The 22508-nt window shown below is 38.0% G+C and overlaps 1 protein-coding gene across 4 annotated transcripts in view; it reads left to right on the plus strand.

The window, feature by feature from the left end:
• LTBP1 (latent transforming growth factor beta binding protein 1) overlaps nucleotides 1-22508 on the plus strand; it is a 209614-nt gene that overhangs the window by 36837 nt on the left and 150269 nt on the right. For all 4 annotated transcript variants that reach the window (XM_064509469.1, XM_064509470.1, XM_064509472.1 and 1 more), the window contains exon 4: nucleotides 21291-21466. In XM_064509469.1, the coding sequence (XP_064365539.1) occupies nucleotides 21291-21466 (176 nt within the window). The remainder of the gene's footprint in view (nucleotides 1-21290; nucleotides 21467-22508) is intronic.

Consider the following 22508-nt stretch of genomic DNA (forward strand, 5'->3'; position numbering starts at 1 on the left):
GTACACTCAGTACACTTCTAATGGGAATTCAGGCGATGAAGACTGAGGAGAATGAGTTGCAGAAGGAGAAAGAGGTGTATAAATTCAGTGATTTACCCCTTTATTCCCATTTATTACCAAATTCTGCTATTATTAAAACAGCAAAGAGCGGAAATACTAATTGTGTGCAGTGTTCCTGTAAGGAGATCATTTGGGGCTGAGCCCAGAGTAGTCTGTCTGTCAGCACTTCCTGTAATACATAGTCTGTTTTGGAAAGATGGTATTTCGCCCCTTTTTCAGGCTCCCGTTGGAGAAGGGAGAGACAAGTACTCTTTCTAGCTTTCTCTTTCTATAGCTGGCTTGTTATTTTGTTGGGAAACAAGTTTTCCTTCCTGCTGCTTAGGCTAACCAACATCATAGGGAAAAGGGGCATACACACTTTTTCATAGTCTTCCTACCATTTTACCTTCAGGCACTTACGAACGCTTATTGGGAGAACTGTTTTGGATGGACACTGACATTTGTCACCTCGAATGCTGTGGAACTAGAGTACTGTCAATAATTCTTACCTGTGGCTGCATATGGAGTCCTTCACCCAAGTGTGAGGAAAGAACAGGGTCTACTGTTACAAATGCTGTTTTTCCTCCAATGTATGCAAGTTTTATAGAAAAGCTCCTCTTGGAGATGTCGTAGGGGTTAATCTTAAGTCTACTGGATTCTCTTGTAGGATATGAAGGGGAACTGGCTGACTGTGTAAATACTATATAGCTTCTGTACTGAGAGGGGTAACTCTATGCAAGGGTAGGATAAGGTATGGTCAGGTAGGTGCAAGGTATCTGAGACCTAGAGTTCCTATAATATTCACAACACCTAAGTTGCTCTGCACAGGGCAGAGTTACTAGCAGAATGTTGGTGTGTTAATCCTTCCCGGTAACATGAACTGCAGCTGTCTTTTCTGTATGATACACACTTTATTCATGCCAGGATGACATGTTGTAGCTATTATGTACTTAACTGATATTTACTTGTATTGCTTTGTTATAGCTGAAAATGAAACAAATCACTTACAAAAATGACCCGGGGAGAGGTCTGGTGGCTGGATTTTTATTCATCTGGTGTTTGGCTTTGGGAAGTCTTTCCCTCTCTCTTGGAGCTCCTATTTTTTCATTCCTGCTTCTTCTTGTGTACATTTGACCGTATGAGCCTTGCAGTATAGATTCTGTCTTGCTGTGTATTTCTGAGGTGTTTCACATGGTAAGGTTTGAATCCTGGTGGGGGCATCTAAGGGTTACACTGTAATAGTAGTAGTAATGTTCTGAAAAAGGTAAATGTTAAATGTAAGCAAACAGCACATAATATAGTACATACTTGTCATTTAAAGAAGTTTAAAACAGCAGCCATTGCTAATCGTTGCTCTTGTTTGTAAATGCTTCCAAGTAGCTTTTCCTTAGAACCGCCGTTTTAATGTTGTTCATAGTAAACAAGGTTGTTTCAAGAAAGTATAGAGCTTGCAATTGTTTAGAAAGTAGCCATGGAAACAAGCTGATGATTCTCAATTTAAAATGAGCACTCTTTGCTTTCGTTGGCTATGCTCCCTTCTTTAAAATGTTACACTTCATGTGCACTCTACAACATTTTCAATTAATTTAATTGTCTTTAAGCAAAATGATTTATCCTCATTAAGGTATGCCAGAGTTTTAAAACATGAAGTGGTTGTTTTTTTGTTTGTTTAGGTGTTCTTTCGTTAAGTTATTTGATCATAAAAAGAATCTTTTTTACTTCCAAACTGGAAACGTTAAAAACCACTCCTTTTCAAGTTTGGCAAAAGAAAGTTTCCTTCTTGAAACAAGACCAAGTGTGCCAAGTTTTGGCTTGAGTGTTTTATGCTGAAAGCTTCTTCTCAGCAAATGTTATAAAACATGTCCAGAATTCTACAAGATTTGTGTACCTGGGCTTAGAGATACAAAGCTTAGTAGGCATAGTTTTCGTTTGCGAGGTTACACTGTAGATAGTGCATCTATAAGACAGAAAATTACACATTGCCATTTTACTTAGATCGTGGCATTTAAAAAATACTTGGATGCTCTGTTACTTTCTCTTAATAAAGAAAAGAAACAGGAGAGGGTGGATTTCTCCAACCGAAAAGAATGAAACTAAAGAGACAGTAAAAGCTAATGGCTGCCACAACTTTCTTCCTAATCAGTCTTTGGTGGCTGCAGTCTTGTAAATGCAAAATTCTTTGGGAATGCCTGTTAAATGGGTCTCTTACCACAAGTACAGCTCAAAGTCACAGTTCCTTTTTGATGCTGAGAGGGGTAGATTGTAAGGCTCTTAGGTGCTTGACAAATTGCAACTCTTGGTGTGGCATTGCTAAATATGCTTGTCTTGATAATATTCATACAGTTCTAAAATGCAAATGACTCATATCAGTAGTAATTTATATTCTGATCAAACATCCTGCTGGTACACAAAGTATAATGCAGCTATAGTAATTGAAAATATTTGCAAAACTTTTCTGCCTGTTGAACACACAGTATACAAGTTGTTAAAACCTTTTTCTTCTTAACGTGGACAGTGCTTGCTATAAAATATTTACTTTTAAAGCCCTTTGCATGTTTAGTACGAGCTTTCAAAACTTTTTTTTTTCAGCTGTACTTGTAAATGCATGCAGTAGGATATGGGCAATCATAGCTGGTTTTGACCATGGTTACGTAACTCAGGTAAATGATTAGTTTCAGATTAAGCTATGTATTTCAGCAGTATTTTCCCCAAAATATCATTTTAATTCTGCCAGAACTTGTTACATAGACTTGAAGAAATAAAGTGTGCCTGCATGGTAAAGTACAGTTGTCAGCTCTTGGCTTTTCTATTCCTTCCTGCTTCTCTTCCATCCATCCCTCCTATGTTACCAAAAAAATAGTCCTCTGTAGAGTTTAAATCTGTTGTAATTGTTGCACAGGATATTTATTGTCATGTTTTTTTTTAATTGGTTTAAAGAACAAGCCTAAATAAAAAAAGAAATCATCAGAGTTTGCATGCAGATTAGTTTGTTTTATACAAAAATACTAGACTTCATAGAAGCCACAGTTAAGAAATCAAATGATCAGTAGGCAGGAAAAATACAGCTGAAGGCTCAACCTGAATTTTAACCTTTTGTGTGTTGTTTTAAAGTGTTTTTCTATTTGGTCATTATGCATTATTTAACAATTAATGCATTCATACTAAACACTTGGAATATTCTGCAGAGCCTTATATACAGTAAGCTACAGAACAAAAAAATGAAAAATCTTTTTAAAGGCAGTTTTTAGAAGTCCCAAATGTGCTCAACATTCAGCTGATTCATTTTAATTTTAGTGGGACATTACTGGGTGCCCAATGCTTCTGAAATTGGGTAATTTTTTTCGGAGACTTGTGGATTTTTGTCTCCAGTTTTATCAGTGAAGACACTTGGGATATTTGTTCTCAACTGACATAGCGTTAACTGTATTTTTGTTGCATCAAGAGTTAAGCTGAACTGTAAAAAAGCTGCTCTTTCAAAACAAGTATGTGCAGGAGGTGGTATTTTGGAGTAACCAGATTGTTTTAACTGTGAAAACAAGCCTCTCTCCTTAACAGCATGCAGAAGTCTATTCATGAGGAAAAGCTCTTTATACGCTAAGAAGCAGCAGGCTGGAAGCATTATAGAAGACCTGCTAGTCAGTACTGCGCAGGACCATCCTAGGACTGTAATGTAGGAATCCTGTGGCTCCCTCACATGTGTTTTGTTTTTGTTTTGTTTTCCAACGTTGTGTCCCCCCATTTGCTCAGTTGTGAAGTTTAAGATTGCCAGTAGAGGATCAGCATCTGCTAATATTATCAGTACTGTCACCTGTTGTCATCCTGAGCAGGGGTGCTCAGGCGAGCCATCTCTGTGTGTAATACTCGTGGTATGTAACTCCTCCAGCCCCCCTCCCAAGTGAGTCAGAGTCTCCCACAGTGGGTGACAACTGTGATTTTTGATGTAATCTCAGAACTCATTCAGAACTATAAGGAGAGTCCTTGTGGTCTGTTGGGTAAAGCCGTATCAGCTGCCCGTACAAAATACGGACATCCTGCAGGCCCTTAGTTGCAAACGGTGCAGTCTGGCAGCCAGGTTGATGTGGCTGACTGACAAAATTGCAGGCCCAGGTTCCTGAGAGAGCTGCGTGCCTAGTATATTGGGAAAGAAATCATCAGGCATGTGGGTCATCATCCTACTAGGAAAAACTGTTGGCAAAGGGGCACCATCTTGGGAGCTTTGACAAGGAAGTCTGATAGTTCCTGCGCGTTTGCTCTTTCCTGTTGCCTGCCACAGCAAGCAAAGATCTCTGCATTGACTAATGGTGGGTGTACCAAGGCAATCCCCACAGCAAATAGGGCAAAGAAAGCCTTTGGCTCACCGGATAGCCTCGTGATAGAGTGACCACGGCTTTAACAGAGCAGAACACACAGGGAAACTTGGTACATGTGGACTTGGGGATACTGCGGCATTCAGCACCTTTCTCAGGACTTGTCCTTCTTTGAAAGCACAAATGAGGAAAGAAAAGAGAAAGTACTGAGCCTCCTTCACAACTTCATAATCTTAAAAAAAAATTTTTTTTAAGAATTCCATGAGTAAACCAGGCATATGTGAAGTCTCTGTGTGTTTTCATATTCCTTCGTTGTAAAGGCCCATGATGACTATCTTGAATGTTACAAACTAGATTTGATGAAAATCAAACCTGTGCCTTCAAGGAAAAATGAAGCAGAAAGAAGGAGAAAGAAAGAAGGAAAACCCCTGTCATATCTCTTTCCATCTCTTCTGCTTCTTCCAAGTGTTAGCGCCCTTTGGACACAGGTATGTGAGTTGCAGGTGGAGAAAGCCAGACCTACCAGTGTCATGCTACACTTCAAGGAATCAGCTGATGGGATCTATCACACGATGAGACAAAGATTAGGGTCCCACCATGAGGGAAAAAAAGAGGAAGTAGCAGCTGTAACATGAACATAATGTTGCCTGCAGTCAGAGGCATGGGATGAAATAGAGGCTTCTCTCCACACTTAGTGTTTTTCATCTGTGCTTACCTCTGGGACAGCAGTGTTTTCATGCCCATGCTCAGTGGCAAAAGCTGGGGGAAAGGGGTATGCTTTCTAGCATTTTTTGAAGTTGGCCTTCAGGTTTCTCCATAGTGCCTTGTTTGAAGTGATATGTATATATGATGTTGATATACATGTGTGCATGTGTGTATATATATATGTATACATACACACGTATACATGACATGAGCTAAGGCTGCCCTGTTTCATGGGGGGAGTTTGCTGGCTAAAATAAAAGGGAAGTTGATTGTTACAGCAATCCAACTTTACGTCCCTCCCTTGGAAGGCAGGCTGCGTATTTAGAAAGTCCCTATGGACAATTCAACTGTTTCCCCCAAAAGAACGGGAACCTGTCTCCAGAGGGAATGCTGGCTGACTGTCGAATACTAGGGAGAGATTGTAGGACTTTTGTGTCCTCTGGTTACCCAAAACAGGGCAGAAGCAAGGCCTTCATCATTCAAACCTTTTGTCTATGGGTGAATGTAGGGGACCTTACAGTGTTTACTCATCACTGCTTATGTTGTGTGTGATTATGTGAAATGTGGATCTAGCAAGAAGACTGAGGAATTTGAACAAGCTAAGTGCAAAATAGCATATAAAGAAAGGAGCTGAGCAATGACTGCTATACTTTTTATCTTTTATTCAGAAGAAATATGTTAAGGGACCACAGAAACTCTGGGGTTCCAAACAGCTACACCTGTTCATTGCTGCGCTGTGTGTAAGGGTAAGTACCCACAGTATTTGTGGCTGGAGTTCCTAAAAAATGGCACAGAGTAGTGAGTCCTGCCAACGGACTCAAGAAGTGTCAAGAAATACTAGGTAGCTGCCGTAGTGTTTCAGTGCTTGAAATGGAGAGATTGTGATCAACTTCATCACGATTCAAGATAATCAAGTTACCTGGAAATGTCTAGTGTTGCCAGCTTCATAGCTGTATCCTTGTACCTGCAACTTCTTGAAACCTTTGTTGCTTTCTGAAGACAAAGATTGATTTGCTTCAGGTAGAACCACAGACTGCAGAGTTTCTACAAGATGCTCGGATGGGGAGCTAAACACAAGCTGCAAAAGGTCTGTTTGGCTGGGATGCCAGTTTCCCAAAGCTCAGTGAAACAAGGTCTGCAGTGCTGCTGAAGGCAAGTAATGCACAGAGCAGCTGGGACCACAGAATAAGTGATTCTCAGTTGCCAAAAAACAGGGATGCAGGCAGGAGATAATGCTAGACCCACAGACTGCTAAGATGAAATGTTTTTGTTCTCTCTGATGATGAAAAGTTAGGTTTTTTAAATTATTGTTATTCATCCTTAAACATCTTGGAAATATGATTGTTTGATTATTTAAGACACATTGGTGTGTGAAGTATGAAAATTCTCTGAGTATCAGGCTTTTATCAGAGTTGTCCTAAGATTGCACTGAGTTCTTTTGCTTATAATCCTGCCATATCAGTTATCTCAAAGAATGATTTTTCCAGAGTAGTTTTCATGTTTGCAAGATGTATATGTTTTAGCATGTGCATAAGGTTGATTGATCTGTTTTGTGATTTATCCTATATTAACCAATGCAAAAGAGATTGTTTACAAGATTGGCATTGTTTTTGACAGTAAGTTATCAGTATGAATCATTTGATTTAAAATAAGGATTTTGATTTGGTTTATAATTAAGATAGCATTCTAAGAAATAGATTAAAACTGTCTTTCTTCATTTACAGTCAAAAAGATAGCTACATTAAGGGTGGCTTTTCAGATCTGTGTATATATATATATTTTAACTTAAAGCAACAGCAGTTTGAAATCTGTGTTTAATTTTCAAGGATTCTGTAAGAGAACTCATCAGCTATACATGGAAATGCTTTAATTACATTTTACTTTTCATTAAGCTAACAAACTCAGATCCATCAGCCGCTAATTAAAAAAATACCATAACCTGTTCAGGTTATAGATTTGGATTGCACATCTGAATTGTGTCATTATAGAAGGTGCATAAATGTGTGTTTCCTCCCCTCTCCCACAAATATAAGAGCACAAATAATGTGCCTAGTGGGACAATAACCTTTTTTTATTTATTTATTTATTTTTTTTTTAAGAGTACTGGATTTTTAGTTTTTTTTTTTTAGTTTCATGCTCCTAGGTAACTGTAGTGCCTTAACAATCTCTAGCAAACTCAAATTACATGTATTAATGATACTCTGTCATTAGATGTGTTTGTTTTTAAATTGATTGTGTGCAGTTCACTAACTAGACAGCAGGTTATTTCCTGAAGCACAGTCTGCTTTTTCTGGTTTGCTGAGCAGTCACTGGGTGTTTTAAAATAATTTAAATTAGTTTAATATACTTAGGAGTTCAAGCATGTATTTCTTTGAAGCCATTAACAAGGAAGAGAAAGAGAACTCTAGCAGACATTTCAATAATGAAGCACGTAAATCAAAAGAATGCGAAGAGAAGCTTCTAAATTGAGCCCTAAGGATGTAATTTCAAACACCTTATAACCTCTCCTGTTATAGTTTAGACTTGTTGGAATGACAGTATTCAGCTTACATTTAAAAGAAATCCCTTATGCAACAGAAGAAAAGATACACCGTGAAATGTGGCTTATTGTTGTGCCTTTGTATTACACAAATCTACAAATCACAAACTTCAGCTTCTTAGAAAATATAAATAAGGCTTGTAAACCAAAACCAAGGGCCGTGACAGGATCAGAAAGATGACTGCATGTTTTTTCAAAAGTCATTCTGAAAAATATTTGCTATAACAAAGCTTGTAGTCCTAGGGAAAGCAAGATTTTTAAACAGAGAAAAAGAGAAGCAAAGTGAATTTTTGAGGAGAAATTGGAGACATCCTTAAAAACCAGAGGAATGCCTCATAGACTTTAAGTTTACCTACTGCAAATAGGAAAACAAGCTATTCCTAGACCTCTGGAATGCAGTCTGGGCTTTTGGTCACAGTATTTTTTTTTTTTTTTTTAGTAGGCAAAGTGGTTTGGAGTAGCAGGTCCAAGTTCTTCCAGACATTGTTGGTTCAGGCGTATGTCAGAAATTCTTCATAGCTGCTTTCTTGCAAGCTGAATTGAACTGCAGTTGGACCTATTTTTCTAATAAGGAATGAGATCCCTTTCACATACTTTATCCCTGTGTTGATCGTGGGCTGAAGTCAGGGATACAGTGTTCTTTTAAGTTTGTTTGCATTTCTTTGCATTCCAGTATGAGTTTCAGGAACTAGAACTCGGAACTATGTGGAATCTCTACTCTGGCATTCAAAAGCAGGGTAAAAGGAGCTGAATGTAGTATCTACAAGTTTTAAAGCCAAAGGTATGAAGCTGTGTTTGACAAGAAGCAAAAGTCCTGAGATGAAATCATGGCCAGCAATGAAATAAATGAGAGTTCTGCTGTTGACTTCAGTGGAGTCAGATTTTCATGCTAGTGAGTGTGTAGGTGACAGATGGTACTAAAACCAGCTTAACCTTTTCAATATTATTTTGTATTTGTATAGGGCACTGCATATTCTGAAAATCTTTCACTGTTAAATAGCTTTCAGTATCCTATTAAATTGTAACGTAGATCATTCTTTTGTAGATACAAAAATAGAAGTGAGGAAAAAATGCAAGACTATTCTAACTTGTTTATGCTAACTCCTGTATCTCTAGAGTAAACTGTATGTCTTAGTATAAGATTAATAGTAAAATTGAGGTTTGAAATAGTTTAGCTTCCATCATTGACTTCAGTGTATTAGAGAAGTTTACCTTCTACCTAACTATTTTAGAAATAATGACAATGCACCATTACAATGTTAATTATAGTATTTGTCAAGCTCATTAGCAGTGGAACATTGAGTCACTAATCCGTCGAAATCTGTAGTTGTCTTTAGCCCTGTAATTTATGATGAAAATCATGAAACTGTCTCATAAATATTATATTATATGGGTTTGCTTTCTGAAAGATTTTTTTAACTGTCAGTTTTTAAGCGACCAGTTTTTGTGATAGTATTAAGTTAAGCAAATAGCTGAGAACTGACAGCCTGTTTTTTAGATTTAGGTTCGACTGTAGGTGGTTTTAGGTTTATTTGTTGTGTGAACTATTGTACTGGTCCATATGTGTGGAGAGTTAATGTTGGCCTTTTCAAAAAGTTACTGAACTTATTTTTTCTTCCTTTAATGTCACAAGTTACCAGGTATATTTTGAGACTCTCCAATTCTGGGATTCTAAGCCCATAAAGGTACTCAAAAAGTTTTGCTCCTGTTAAGCCTTAAAGGGTTTAGTCATGTAGGTTAATTGGCTATATCTGTTCTCCATTAAACAAGCTGATAATAATGTTTGGTGGGTTTTAATTATTTGTAGTGGTATCTTTTATGGAAGTATAAATGAAGCATGGTCATTTTTGTTAATTTGTTGTCCAAGTTCTTTGTCAAGGCTCTTTCTGCAGAGGAATTTCCCCGGTCATGACCCTGAATAAATGCTTTATTAGTTCTGTTAGCTTTAGCAGAGTTCTTTAACTCTGTTAAAGAGACCTGTTTACATCAGGGTCGTGTACCAACAAAAACAGGATTAGAGTTACCTCTCATTTATCTTTTTAAGATATAATACCATGTAGGCTCGAATGCACAATTTTCCCTGATGTTACTCATCTGAAAATCCATGATAATGAGACCAAAGCTATATCACAGCATATGCATGCTCTTTTAATGAACAAAACGTTATATGGTGAATTTTAAGCAGTAACTGAAGTTTACTAATAACTTTTGGAGTATTCATCCTTTGATTCTTCACAGGTGTACTAGCTTAATTGCTTAGGAAATGTATTTGTGTGATTTTATGTTCAAAGTATTTGTAGATAGGTGTTGCAAGGCCTTGGAAACCTCTGGCCCCCAAAGTTAGACATCCAGAATGTACAACTGTTTGCTGCTGTCCCACTTCCCTGGGTTCTGCCTGCAAGCAAAAACCTTGCAGGTTTGCAAAGAGTTTAAAAAAAAAAAAAATTCTTATCTATTTACTCAGTTTTGTGGTATGAAAAAATAGACCATATGGGTTGTACTTTTGAAAGCGTAGATGTTAAGTGTTCTTCTTGGACTAATAAAAGTATTACTTCTGTCTCCAAAGCTTTTCATCTCTTTTCTTTATACCATCAGGGCTACAACTCAACAACTTTCAGTCTTCCCAGCTGTGTCAGAGAACATGTTGTTGCCTCACTTGAGAACTAGGATAAAGTTTTTGGTTTTGCTTTTCAGCGTGACTTTCCACCTTTAGGATTGCTAATTTCTGTGGTGTAATTCAGGAAGAACAGTCTCTAACTATGGGGATATCTCCTCTAGCCAGTACAGTCCATCAGATCTCCTTGCATCTTCTTTCTGAGTGGAATTGTACAAAGGTTGCTTTTGCCTAGTCTTTGTTTTATAATATTTTCTGTAGCGGAGTGAGATGCATGCAAAAAAGAATGTTTAAGGAGATGGCGCTCTTAAATAGTTGGGGACCTTTTGTGCAATGGTTTATGCTGTCCTATTATACCAAAAAGAACCTCTGCTGAAATATACATACACTGAAGTTGGAGTCTGGATTTAATCTTGAAATTTTCTAATTCTCATTTCTGTCATAAAACACCATGCATTTATTTTTTATGCTTTTTTTGTCAAACCAGTTTTGAAAGCCTTCAGTAAATACAGTTAGGATGATTGTCCTGCAATAACATCCCCCCATTCAAATGCATCAAGATGTCCTTTATGCTCATATAACAAGCACATGTCAGTTTTGTAATAGCAGTTGGGGAAAGTGAATGTCATACAATTGCTAGTAGTTGTTTACATTTGAAACCAGTGTGTGTTACAGGGGGATAAATTGCTCTGATTTGAACATTTGTTGGTACATCCTTACAAGGAGAAGATTAAGCCTTATTTATGTTTATTTTGTAGAAACGCATATCCTTAAGCATAGGAATTTCTGTTTTTTTCTGTGATCATCTTGTAATAGAATTCTAGGTGTGCTCATCATCCATTTGCATCCTCAGAAGCAAACACAGTTCGTAATATCTTGAGATAGTTATTTCCACAAACAGATTCTGCAGTATGTGGAAAAAGCATTTCCTTTTTAGTGTGAATTTATTGCATATATTTTGAATTAAGATTTACTTTCTATGTTTCCATCATACATTCTCTAAAGGATTTTCTCTAGAAACTGAATGGTCAAAATATAGGTTTCCCCTGCCCAGTTACTACTTGAACTCTATTTTAGCTTTATTGGTATCTGTGCCTTTAAAATCCTTTCTTTTTATTTTCCCTCAGCTCTTTACACACAATAGTGCTTGGACTTCTATCTTTTAATCTAATGTTGCACATGGGAAATTTTCACCAGGCTCTGTATCTTGATGCTATAGAGTCTCTTGGTTGGTTGGTTGCAGTTAAATTAGACATCAGTAGTGTGTGTGACAGGCTTGGATTGTCTCTGATGTGCATTGTCTTGCTAATTGGTGCTCAGTTTCATCTACAATTGATGCACCTAACTCAGTTCTTCTCTCTTCCCATCTAGCCATTATTAATGGTCTTGTCTTTTGTGTGTTTTTCTACTTGTACATATGTCTAATTTATAAACAAGTTATAAACCTAGGACGTATTCCATTTTTCTGACCTCTTTTGAGGTGCTATACTTAGGCTGGCAAAATGACAGTCTTGAAACAGTTTCCTGAAGATAATGAGCTGTAGTGACAAAACATTTTTTGCTGACCTGTTTGTATCTACACCAAAAACTTGTTGATGTAGTTACTTGCCTGCTGTATTATTATTTTCACAATCATGATTTACACTGTTAGAATATCAAGAGTAGACCAAGTTTTTAGGTTCTCTACTGGTGTACTTACTTTTATGTAATTACTACATTTCTAAATAACAGATTTCTGCTAAATTCAGACCAGCCCAAAGTGTATTCTCAGAGGAAACTCTTCTTGCAGAGATATATGCTTGCTAGTCTTGAAGACTTGCATTTGGGAGTTTCTGAATTACTGTAACACAATTTCATATACTTCTAAGTTAATTATTTATTTAACTCAAGTGGGGCAAACCACATATGTGCTGGTAGGCACCAAAAGGGCATCCCATAATTAACTTGTATCCAATAAAAAAGTGTAATTCTGTTCTGTGTTCCATCTTATTGCTCATTTTAAACTTGTGATGCTGTTTTACAATCTAGGCATTTTTAATAGCCTCTTGTAAGATATTCTTCAAAGCCTTTAGGAGTTTCAGATAAATTATGTCAGCCAACTGGGTTCTTTGTCTGCTGTTTTGTTTAACATACTCGAGAATTTGAGTAGATTAGTGATGCATGGTTTTCCTTGGCAGCAGCTGTGCTGATTGCCTTTTTCATGTAGCAGTAGAGTTCTTATTTCTATTTTTAATTGATATTTCATCAGTCTTTCCTAACACCAATTACGTCTCACAGGTGGATGAATTAGAGATAATCACTGGTGTCTTTATCAGAGTAATTTTTTTTTTTTTATCACATACACTGTGTCAGTGTAATATTCAGTAACATGCCACTAGCACTGTGAAAACAAAAGCAATTTTTGCATGGAAAATGTAATGTGGAACAGGGAACAGAAATCATACATTTGTTTTACTAAAGATTTTGTATTGAACTCCCAGCAAAGAAACTCTCAATGGTCTTCATCATTAGGTTAGGTTGCCATTAACTGGCAGATTTCATTTCAGAACCATTATTATGACGTAATGTGCCTGAAGGTCAGATTTTTATTGCAAATATCTGTCACATTGGCAAGACTTTTAAAAATGGGATTTTTAATGAATGATTTCCATGATTTCCAAAAGGCACTGACAGAACACCTTATGTGAATGTGGTATTATCAAACTTAGTGTCAAGGAAAAAAACACAAACCGATGAGCAAATCAACACAAGACCTAGATATTTTTCTTCCTCTTTGATCTTTGCTGTTAAGAGATGCTTAGCATGATGGATGCGTATATATGTACATATATATGTAATATGTATATATAACTGAGAACTTGTATAACATAATCTGGATGTCTAGTTAATTCATTTGGAACCATGGAGAGTTTCACTGGTTAAATATTGGTGACAGTGTGCATAAGGTAATGAGTCATCTGTAAGTCCTAGTTGTCTATTTTGCTGCATGGGGAAGAGAGGAATTTGCAAATTACTGTTACGCTGAGACTACGTACTCGTGACTGTTCTTGTGTGTAGTTGTTTGATACTGGAATTCAGGCATACTGTTTCATTAGCTGTTGCTTTATACTGAAAATTGTTAAGACCTAATGCTCTATGAAGATTTTGTAGATTTGCATGAGTTGTATCTTGATGGCACTTTGGAAGGGGGAGAAAAGGCAGACTTTCTGTGCTCATCCTGATGAAAATATGTAACAGGCAAGCTTTCCTTTTTCTTGCTGATGTAATTACCATTTATATAATTTAATGCCTTTTCAGAAGGGTTGTTCTCCAAACTGAATCCTTGAATGCTCTTATTACATGAGAAATCCTTGTCTGCTGTTGAACAGCTTGTTTGCAACAACTGCTGTTTCCATTGGACTGTATGAGTGTGCATATGTATTTTTATTTCATACCTGAATTTTCAGCCAACAGATACATTTTTTTGCCTTAAGACCTTTTTCTCTTTTTGAGATCTAGGAAATGAATCATTGCTCATGATTCTGGGAAAACTCAGTACCCCTCTACTCTTTAGGAACCTGGAAGAATGCTCACAATCCACCAAATTTCAATTTACTATGTTACATGCAGAAGATAAAATTGATCAATGGAGTAATAGTTGGGCTTAGTTTGAAAACACTAGTTCATAGAGCTTTAGTCCAGCTGTTAAACCAGTTTATGCTGGCAAAAGGATTCTAACCTGGTATAAATTGCAACGCAGGTGAGTTTGCAAATACAGCTACAGGTCTAGCTTTGTTAGGAGATGCTTAAGTGTAGATAATCCCTGAACGTGTCTTCAGCAAGGATGTTATCACTGAAATTATATTTACTTAAGTTGGGTCTGGCTTGCAAAGTTGGTAGTTAGGGATAGAAGTTAATGTTTTGTACTGGGGAACTTCATTCTAAAACAGTTGTGATTCCCTGTTTACAGCTTTTCATTTTCATGTAGTTTAAATATCTTTATTAAAATTCATAGTATCATTTCCTTTACATCAGATATGATCTTGTATATGGACTAAATAACATTGTAACCTTTTAATTAAAAGGTTAAAAAAAAAAGTAAAAATAAATAACTTAAAAGCATTGTTTGAAAATAAATTAGTCATAACCAAACCATGGTCTTTCCAAATTTTAGCCTGGAAAAAGCATAATTGGAAATATATAAAGCTAAGGTAGCTTTATATTATATAATTTTATATAAATATGCACACATTATATATATTATGTATGATATGATATATTATTTATATTATATAATTATATAAAACTAAGGGCATTTTCTAATGATAATACTAATGCAGCTCTATTTACTCTAGGGTAGGCAGGTCTCTATCAGTTGTGCAATGCTTATGCTGTATTTCAGGGACAGGATTTTAATTATACATTAAAATGCATATTTGTATACATAAAATCAGTTTTGTGCAGAATTTTCATGATGGTGAGGAGAAAAAGAACAGTTTGAATGCTTCCTCTGTTTCAACTCTTGTGACTGGTGGGACGTTGTGAAACAGGCCATTCTTGATTAATGTTGAGAATGATAATGTAAAGGGCTTTGAAGAAATCCCATGTGTTCATCAGCTGGGAAGTTAAACTTTTTGTGCATCTTGAAAAAAAAAAATCGCAGAAGCAATTTAAGGAGGAAACAGTGGCAAAGGTCAGGCAGAACTAGCAATTGAATTTTAATAATTTATGGGGGTGGGAAGGAGTTTTAGTTTTATTTTCATACCTTTTAAACAGTCCTGCATATTTTATTATCTCAGAATTTTAGAAAATGCTAAGTTTTCTTCTCCTTTTGCCTGTTCATTCTGAATCTAAGGGGTGGTAGAGAAGGAGCAGGAATTAATTTCTAGGTTTGTATAAAAAGACTGTGCTAGCAAATTAGATTTCTGTAAGTATTGCTAGCTAGGAGCCAACGATGGGAGCATCAGACTTACAGTAAATAAAATGAAGAAAGCAGCCTGAGTCAGGCTCAGCTTATTTAGTCTAGATAGTGCTTTTTGTGCCAAATGTTGCTGCTCTCGTTTCTGCTTGCCAGAGTTACTCTGATACATAGCATTCCTGGTCTGCTTTTATCAAACAAGAGAACTTTCTTCTGCATGAAGGTTAGCTAATAATACAGATGTTTGTTCTCCCTTTGAAGTGCTCCTATAACCTTATTAGTAGTTGTAGTACTGTTTGTTTGTTGAAAATCCAATTAGACATCTGCTTGTCTGCCTAGTGTGCATTTCAGCTATGGAAAGTTTTTTGTCAAGTTTATTGAAGTTAATGTCAGTTTGGACAATCTAATTACAATCTACCGCATAAATTAGAGACATGAGCCTATGTAATGCAAAAGTCTTATAAAGTCTTGGCTGTTTCATGCAAAATGAAAAGGTTAGAATAAATAATTGCATGTTTTTAATCTCCGTTACTGGGAGCCTTGGCAGTACTTTAATATTTTGCATTCAAATGATGCCCAGGGGCTCCACTGCATTTTGCACTGTTCAAATGCACAGTAGTAGATGGATAAGCAACATGCTAAAGTTCAGAAGCGATAAAATACATTTGGTTGTGGTCATGGTTGTTATTAATAGATAAGAGCTATTTGTCTCTTAATAGCAAGTGTAGTGTCCATGGGTTGGTGAGTGTGCGCTTCGTTCCTGTGCTCTAAGTGATAAAAGCCTGGTTTGAGTGCCTGTGACTTTCTCTTAATAGTCTCTTGGTGGCTGTGGTAGCAAGATAGGACCAGCTATTCTAGCAGCCTTGAACTTTGACTAGTGTTGTGAAAAAATCCTACTGTCACCCTACTTATTCTTTTATATATATTCCAGCCATGGGAATAGGTGAAAACAGTCCATTCAGCACCCAAAGAAAAGTGCCTAACATTGCTGCTACCCCAGCGTGCTCTAAACAGAGATTTTAAACGCTGCCTGAGCTGTTTGCCGTGGGACAGTTAAATCAATATGGATGTAATGGCAGGCTTGGCTTTTGCTTAGCCTTGGGGCCTCTGGCATGGGTGGTGCAACTGTGGACACAGCACCTGCACCCCCTGCGAGGGGCTCAGGCAAGGCTCTGGGACTGGCAGAGCCTGCCCTGCTGGAAGGGGAAGAGGCATTTGTGCTCCCAGGCTGGGAGGGGGGTGGTTTGGCAACCTGGCACCAACAGCGATAGCACCAGCCACTGTGCTTTTCAGAGGATCAGAGATGCACCTTAGGGGAGCTGCTGAGAGCTCTTCCAGAGATGGAACAGGCACTGGAGTGATGCTTGTTATCAGCCTAGGCCTGAAGTGTTTCCTTGTGATGCCTTATATTCAAAGTGTATTAATCTTTTTCAGTGTTGATGTATTTTTCCCTTCTCTCCGAGGCAGCGAAGGCTCTCGTGTCTTCTGAGGTCAGTTAAAAGGGACAGTTCTGAAGCTTTCTTTCACAGGGATCTACATAAGGAAAAAATAAAGCCCTCATTGTAGTACTGGGCCCACCTGAACTCATATCTTACCCGTATCTTATTCAGTGCTAGCCATATTAGCCTTGCTAAGTACCATCACTTCACAAGTCTTGCAGCAGGTCCCTTTCGTGCTAGTCTGGGAAGAAAAAATGTAGGTCCTTGGTAGCATTTATACCCAAGCCACGGATACCAGAGCTATGTGCTCCCAGGAGCAGGATGCAGCTGAAGAGCAGTATCCTTGGCTCGAGTGGAAGAGGCAGTGTAGCAGTTATGCTATGCCATGCCATTTTGATTATAAACTAACATCTTTAAGAACTAGGTCACATTTGAATATCAAAAGAACAGTCAGAACAGAGGGATCTCATAAATCTTTTAATATTTGATCAAATCAGCTCCTACTGGAATTGATCTCTCATGAGCAAGACTAGTCGAACTCATCCGATGACTGGCAAAAACCTGCCAGTTAGCTCACATCCACGCTAGCAGTAAAGGGATACTGGGCTGCTTTTAAATACTTGGAGTACTTTAACTCGCACCCAAGCTCAAGATCATTGGCAGTTATACACCAAGAAGATCAAAATTGAGTGAAAAACGTGCAAGAAAGGGGGTCTAGAAAACTCTTCACTTTGCAAACCTGGCTTCATCTTCAGCCTTGCAAGTTTTGTGCCGCAAACATGCACCTTTATGATACAAGGACAGGTGACTTGACTCCCAATTGAAGCTAGTAAGAGTACCAGCTCGCACTTCAGGTGAAGATATTTCCTTTAAAGAACTGGAGTTTCTAGAGCAAAGATTACAGCTTGCCTGTGTATTACCAAGTTAAACCACTCTTTCTTGTAAAACAAAGCTTACTCTTATATTGCCTTACTTAAATACTAGCTGAATTAAGGAAGAAAAATATGATACCTGAGAAGGAAGAATTAAGCAAACTTTTTAGATTTTGGTGCTAAAACTTTCAGCCTCCCATGTGTGGCACTTCTGTCTTAAGTACATGCTTTGCTCTGTGTGTGTGTGGGTGTGTGTATTTTACTATTATGATGAGCTCTATTGAAGGTTGACAGGGTTGGGCTATAATGTGACCGGATATGTGGCAATATAAAAAATATGCTTTACAACATGTTATACAGCCTCAACAGAAAGCAAAATGGCACTTAAAGGACAATATCTGTCTGTGTCTGGCCAAAGAAGATAATGCTGTTAAACTAGATTGCTGTAATGTGGACTTCTGTTATCATGGCCTGCTTATACATCACTTTCAGGTGGAGGGAGAGAATTCAGCATAGGTCCTCTTATGTACAGGTACAGAGATGAATGTCCTCAAAACAGTTTTTTAGAGCAACCAGTGTATGAGGGAAGGACTGTAGTGATTCTTCAAAGAAATTTGACAGTGTCTTCAGCTTTATCTCAGATTGAAGCTTTTTTGGTGATACATCTTATCAGACTGTTTTGAATTGTGAGCCTGACCTCCAACTTCCCTGAAGCCTCTCCAGTCAAACCTCAACAGCCAGACTGATCACACAGCACTGTATTTGGATGCTCAACTCCACATGGACATCTGCAAATTCTTACTTAACTCATCCTTCCAGTCGCCTACTCTCATAATATAGTTTCCAGGTAGTTTTCTACTTAGCTGATGATAGAGAAATAAGCGCTATATGAACTTAACTTGGGTGGTCTGAATGTCATGTGAGACAGTGTCAACAGCATTTCTAAATCACATTTTGTGACTTTACTGCTTCTTTCTTGCCCAGACCCCCCAATACTTTATTTCTGTGGCAAATCTCTAGTACCTGGTTAAACAAATTTCCCTCAACATCCAGTATCATCAGAAGTGTATGTTCTACTAAGAAATTGGTATTCATGGTGTACAATAGTCATCCTGCAGACTAAGAGGAGCTACAATTCTCTATTTTTTTTAAGGGTAAAGGAATTATATGCAGATTTTCATAAATATGTAAAGGAAAGATACGATAACCAAATAGGTAAGAGTATGCTGTGCCGTGCTGATATGACAGCAATGAGAGTTATTCTTAGTAGAGTTTCCAATCTTAAAATACTGCAAATGCCAAAACACCAAGAGCCAAGGAAGAATAATATCTGATGGAGACATGTGTAGACACATTCAGTCCTGATAAAAGCAGATATCCTGAGTGGATAGTTTCGGGCCGGGGGGAAGGAGTTAGCAAACTGTTCCGCATATCGATAATGCAGAACAATCTCTCTCTTTTATAATTGCATGTATGCAGAGCAGAGGGCTCCTGGCAAGGAAAGTTAACAAATAGATGGTGTGGCAGCTGTATTTAAGCAGGGATAAGAAAGGACTGCTGATGTGATAGATGACTTTTTTTTTTGGGTGCAATTTTATAAAGGATTCTATACCTCAGTCTCTAAAATGTTTTGGCTTTTTTGCACTTATCTTGATCTGATCTCTATTTGAGATGGTGGGAATATCTGAAGAGCTTTTTACAAAGGAAGAAGTGGATACTTGTAAAAATCCAAAAACAAGGTAGCTGGTGTAGATTGGTTTATGAAGTAATTTGGTGCGCCTCTGAAAGGAGTCTTAACATCTTAGAAAGCTTGTGCAATACAGAAATATTTCTTAGAAGGAAGCAAGGAAAGTTATAATATCAAAATATATGAGTGTACTGGACTGACTGCTTGCTGTTATGTTAATTAAAAGTCAGCACAACGATTTTTTGCCAAAATGTTGGCAGGCAGACCTTGAGGCACAGTAGTTATTTGCATTGAGGCTGGTTAGGATATAGATTGCAATTGCAGGTAATATGAGGTGAGGCTTTGATCTGGTGTGTAGGAAACCTAAAAACAACACTGGAAGTATAGTATCCTCTCTTAATCTGGGGGAAATAACTTTAACCAAATACGATGAGGCTATGTAAGCACTACTTTAGAAAATTTTGGCTTGGGAAATAGTCTGAGGAGTTATTTTTCTGTTGTGTAAGGGTCGTAGAATTTCTGTACTCATGAATGCAATGATATTTCTCAAATAGACCCAAGTTAACAAGAGAGTCTGTTTAGGACAGAACACTATTGTCTGCTCTAACCACAAATCCCCTGGCTGCAGCAGTTACTGAGTATTCTCAGATAGCTGGACTAAAGAATCAGGCTTTGCTTTCGAGATAGGGGCTGGGCCAGACTCCAAATGGAGGAGGACAATACTAAAATAATTGTTCTACTCAGCTCAACTGAAATTCTTCAGGCCCACCGCTCTGGGGAAGTGCTGGTAGGCGGTCACCTACTATATAGGACTCACCACGTATACTCAGAGAACAGTTATCTATCCTACAGATCTGTGGCTCTTTGAGGATGTCTGTTGCAAATACCATGATCTACCCTTATTTCTACTTTAACAGACCTAACTTGTTACAGATCCTCAGCTGAGAAGAAAGTGGGGGAGGCTCACAGCACCCCACTCTTTATGCCTTCTTTGGGCAAAGGACAATGTAGTCCCAGCAGCTACTACCATTAGATGAGTAATTGGTACTGTTTTCTTGAGGAACACATCCTTATAGTGTGGTCCATACTAGCTGTAATTTCTTGAAGACTTGCAATTACAGCTAGGCAGTGGGTGCTGCAGCCCAGGGCCCCCAAATAACTTGCATTTTCAATTCATGTAGCTAGCAGGTACATGATTTTTCTCTCCTGTTTATTGTCGGGTAGTGCTGTGGGGTGTGTCAGTGTGTCCCTCAGCTGTGGGGAAGGCCAATTTGACTGTCAGTAAAGAATTGGTCCTACTGCTAATGGTATGTATGCAAAGCAGGGTGTACAACGATGCTTTGGGCGGGAAGCGGGGGGAGGTTTCCTTTGAAAGCTGGCATGGTCTTGCACAGTGAGAAGCTGAGGTTATAGGGAGTAATCTAACAGTGCAAATAAGGAGCTGGGACTGAGGGTGAGAGAGTCAGTGAGCTTGAAGAAATAATGTTGTTTGACAGGAGGAGGAAACAGTTTTGCTGCGAAAGGAAGCTGTGTGGTTGTGGACGTTTGTCAGAGATCTTCAGTAGTGCAAGCAAAGAAAAAGTGGACAACATGTAACACACAGCTGAGAAATGGAGACAGATATTCTGATGAGAGAGGGGAAAAAAGCACTGAAAAAGGGAAAGAGTAGCAGTGTTCTGCACTATAGTCAGAGGAATATGGTTGGGAAGGAATGGGGTTCTGGAAACAGAGGGAAAGTCAGCTGGGCATAGGTTCTATTTTCCATACCTGGTATAAAATGTCAGTTGTAGGAAACGGAGAGGTTTAGGCACACTCCTGCTTCTCTGACAAGACTGGAAAGCTCTGTGTGCTAACACGGTTGAGCTCCAACTCATAATTTTGAGGAGATTTTTTCCCTATCCCTCCCTGTTTTCAGAACTGTCTCTGATAAATATACTTCAGTCAGAAATAAAGTGATATAATCCCCATAGTCTTTCTAGCTTTCTCAGATGCCCCTTGAGATGACACGACAATGAGAATGCCAAATGTATGAAAAAATCCGGTGCTTAGCTTGAAGTTAGTAAGTTTTACAAACTATTCTGAGGTCTAGGAGTACAGGTGAATATGTCCTTATTTTTTTTTACCAATTGTTTTCCAGTCTAATTTATTAATTCTTACATCATTCTTTCTTTTCTGTTTTTTCCTAAAACAGGATGATACCCCTTTCATCTCAGACACTGATGATGAATCTTCGTCATGGCCAAACACAGGAATACATGATCAAACCCAAACATTATCCAGTAAAAAAAGTGATCTCAGGAGAACAATCCACTGAGGGCTCGTTACCACTGAGACTGGGCCAGGATCAACTTGTATCACCTTTTCAATGTGAGTATAACTGTAAAAAACATACCTTCCTCCACCTCTATCCCCCCAAGCTCCCTCTCTTTAATATCTTAAAAATTTTGTATGTTCATCCGAATTCCAGTAGCACATCAACACAGATAAAAATCAAAATAGTTAAAAACAAGATAATTCTCAGATTAGCAAATGCTCAAACATTCCGCCTCCTGTTGAGAGGTAAAACACATTTCCTTCATGAAGAAAAAAATTGAACCTGATTCACTGTTGGAATCTCATTTGCTATTTCTAGATGATAGTTTTTCTTTCAGATAAAAGGTGCTTTGTGAACACTTGCTAGAGTAGGCATAACTGAGAGTATAGTCAGCTTAAGATGACAGCTCACTTTACTTCAGTATGATGGATACACTTCTTGGAAAGCTGGAGTCCAGAATTGTGCTCTCATTGGTGACTGTTTTTCTCTGTATTTAATTTATTATGTGTTTATGAACTTCTGCACAGTATGGAGGCTGCATGAGAGTTTCTACTTCATTTTTATAAAAAAATGATTGTGTAGGTGCCCAGCTTGTGGCCTTGGCTCATGCCCCATTGTGTGGGGAGCTCAAGGACAAGTTTTGGCTTAAGAGATGAAGAGCTTGATGAATTATGGGTTAGGTATTACAGAGCGTCTGCTGGCTTGATTTGGAGAAAAGTTCCTGCAGTTAAATAATGGACCGATTAACATGGGGAACTAAGGTACTTAACAGTCTCCTGACAGACTTCCTCTGCTATAGCACAGAGAAATATGTTTGCTGAGGGTTTAGGAAGAAGCTCTCCTAAATCTGCAAATAAGATTTCCTTGTGTAAGTATCTTTGCATTTCTGTGTTGCACGTCCTTATGATTTGTCCACTTATATTTAAATGTAACCCCTGCTTTCTTTTCCACAACTGTAAATACATTGACTGTTAATTACAATCTCAGCCCTAATGGGAAGAACAGTGGGCAGCCTGAGGCCTTTAGGTTAACTTTCTCAGTGCTAATTCAGAGCAAGTAAAGTGTACTGCTTGCAAAACACTACATCCCTTTCTC

This window comes from Dromaius novaehollandiae, chromosome 3 (genome assembly GCF_036370855.1).
Source record: "Dromaius novaehollandiae isolate bDroNov1 chromosome 3, bDroNov1.hap1, whole genome shotgun sequence".
Classification (NCBI taxonomy): Eukaryota; Metazoa; Chordata; class Aves; order Casuariiformes; family Dromaiidae; genus Dromaius; species Dromaius novaehollandiae.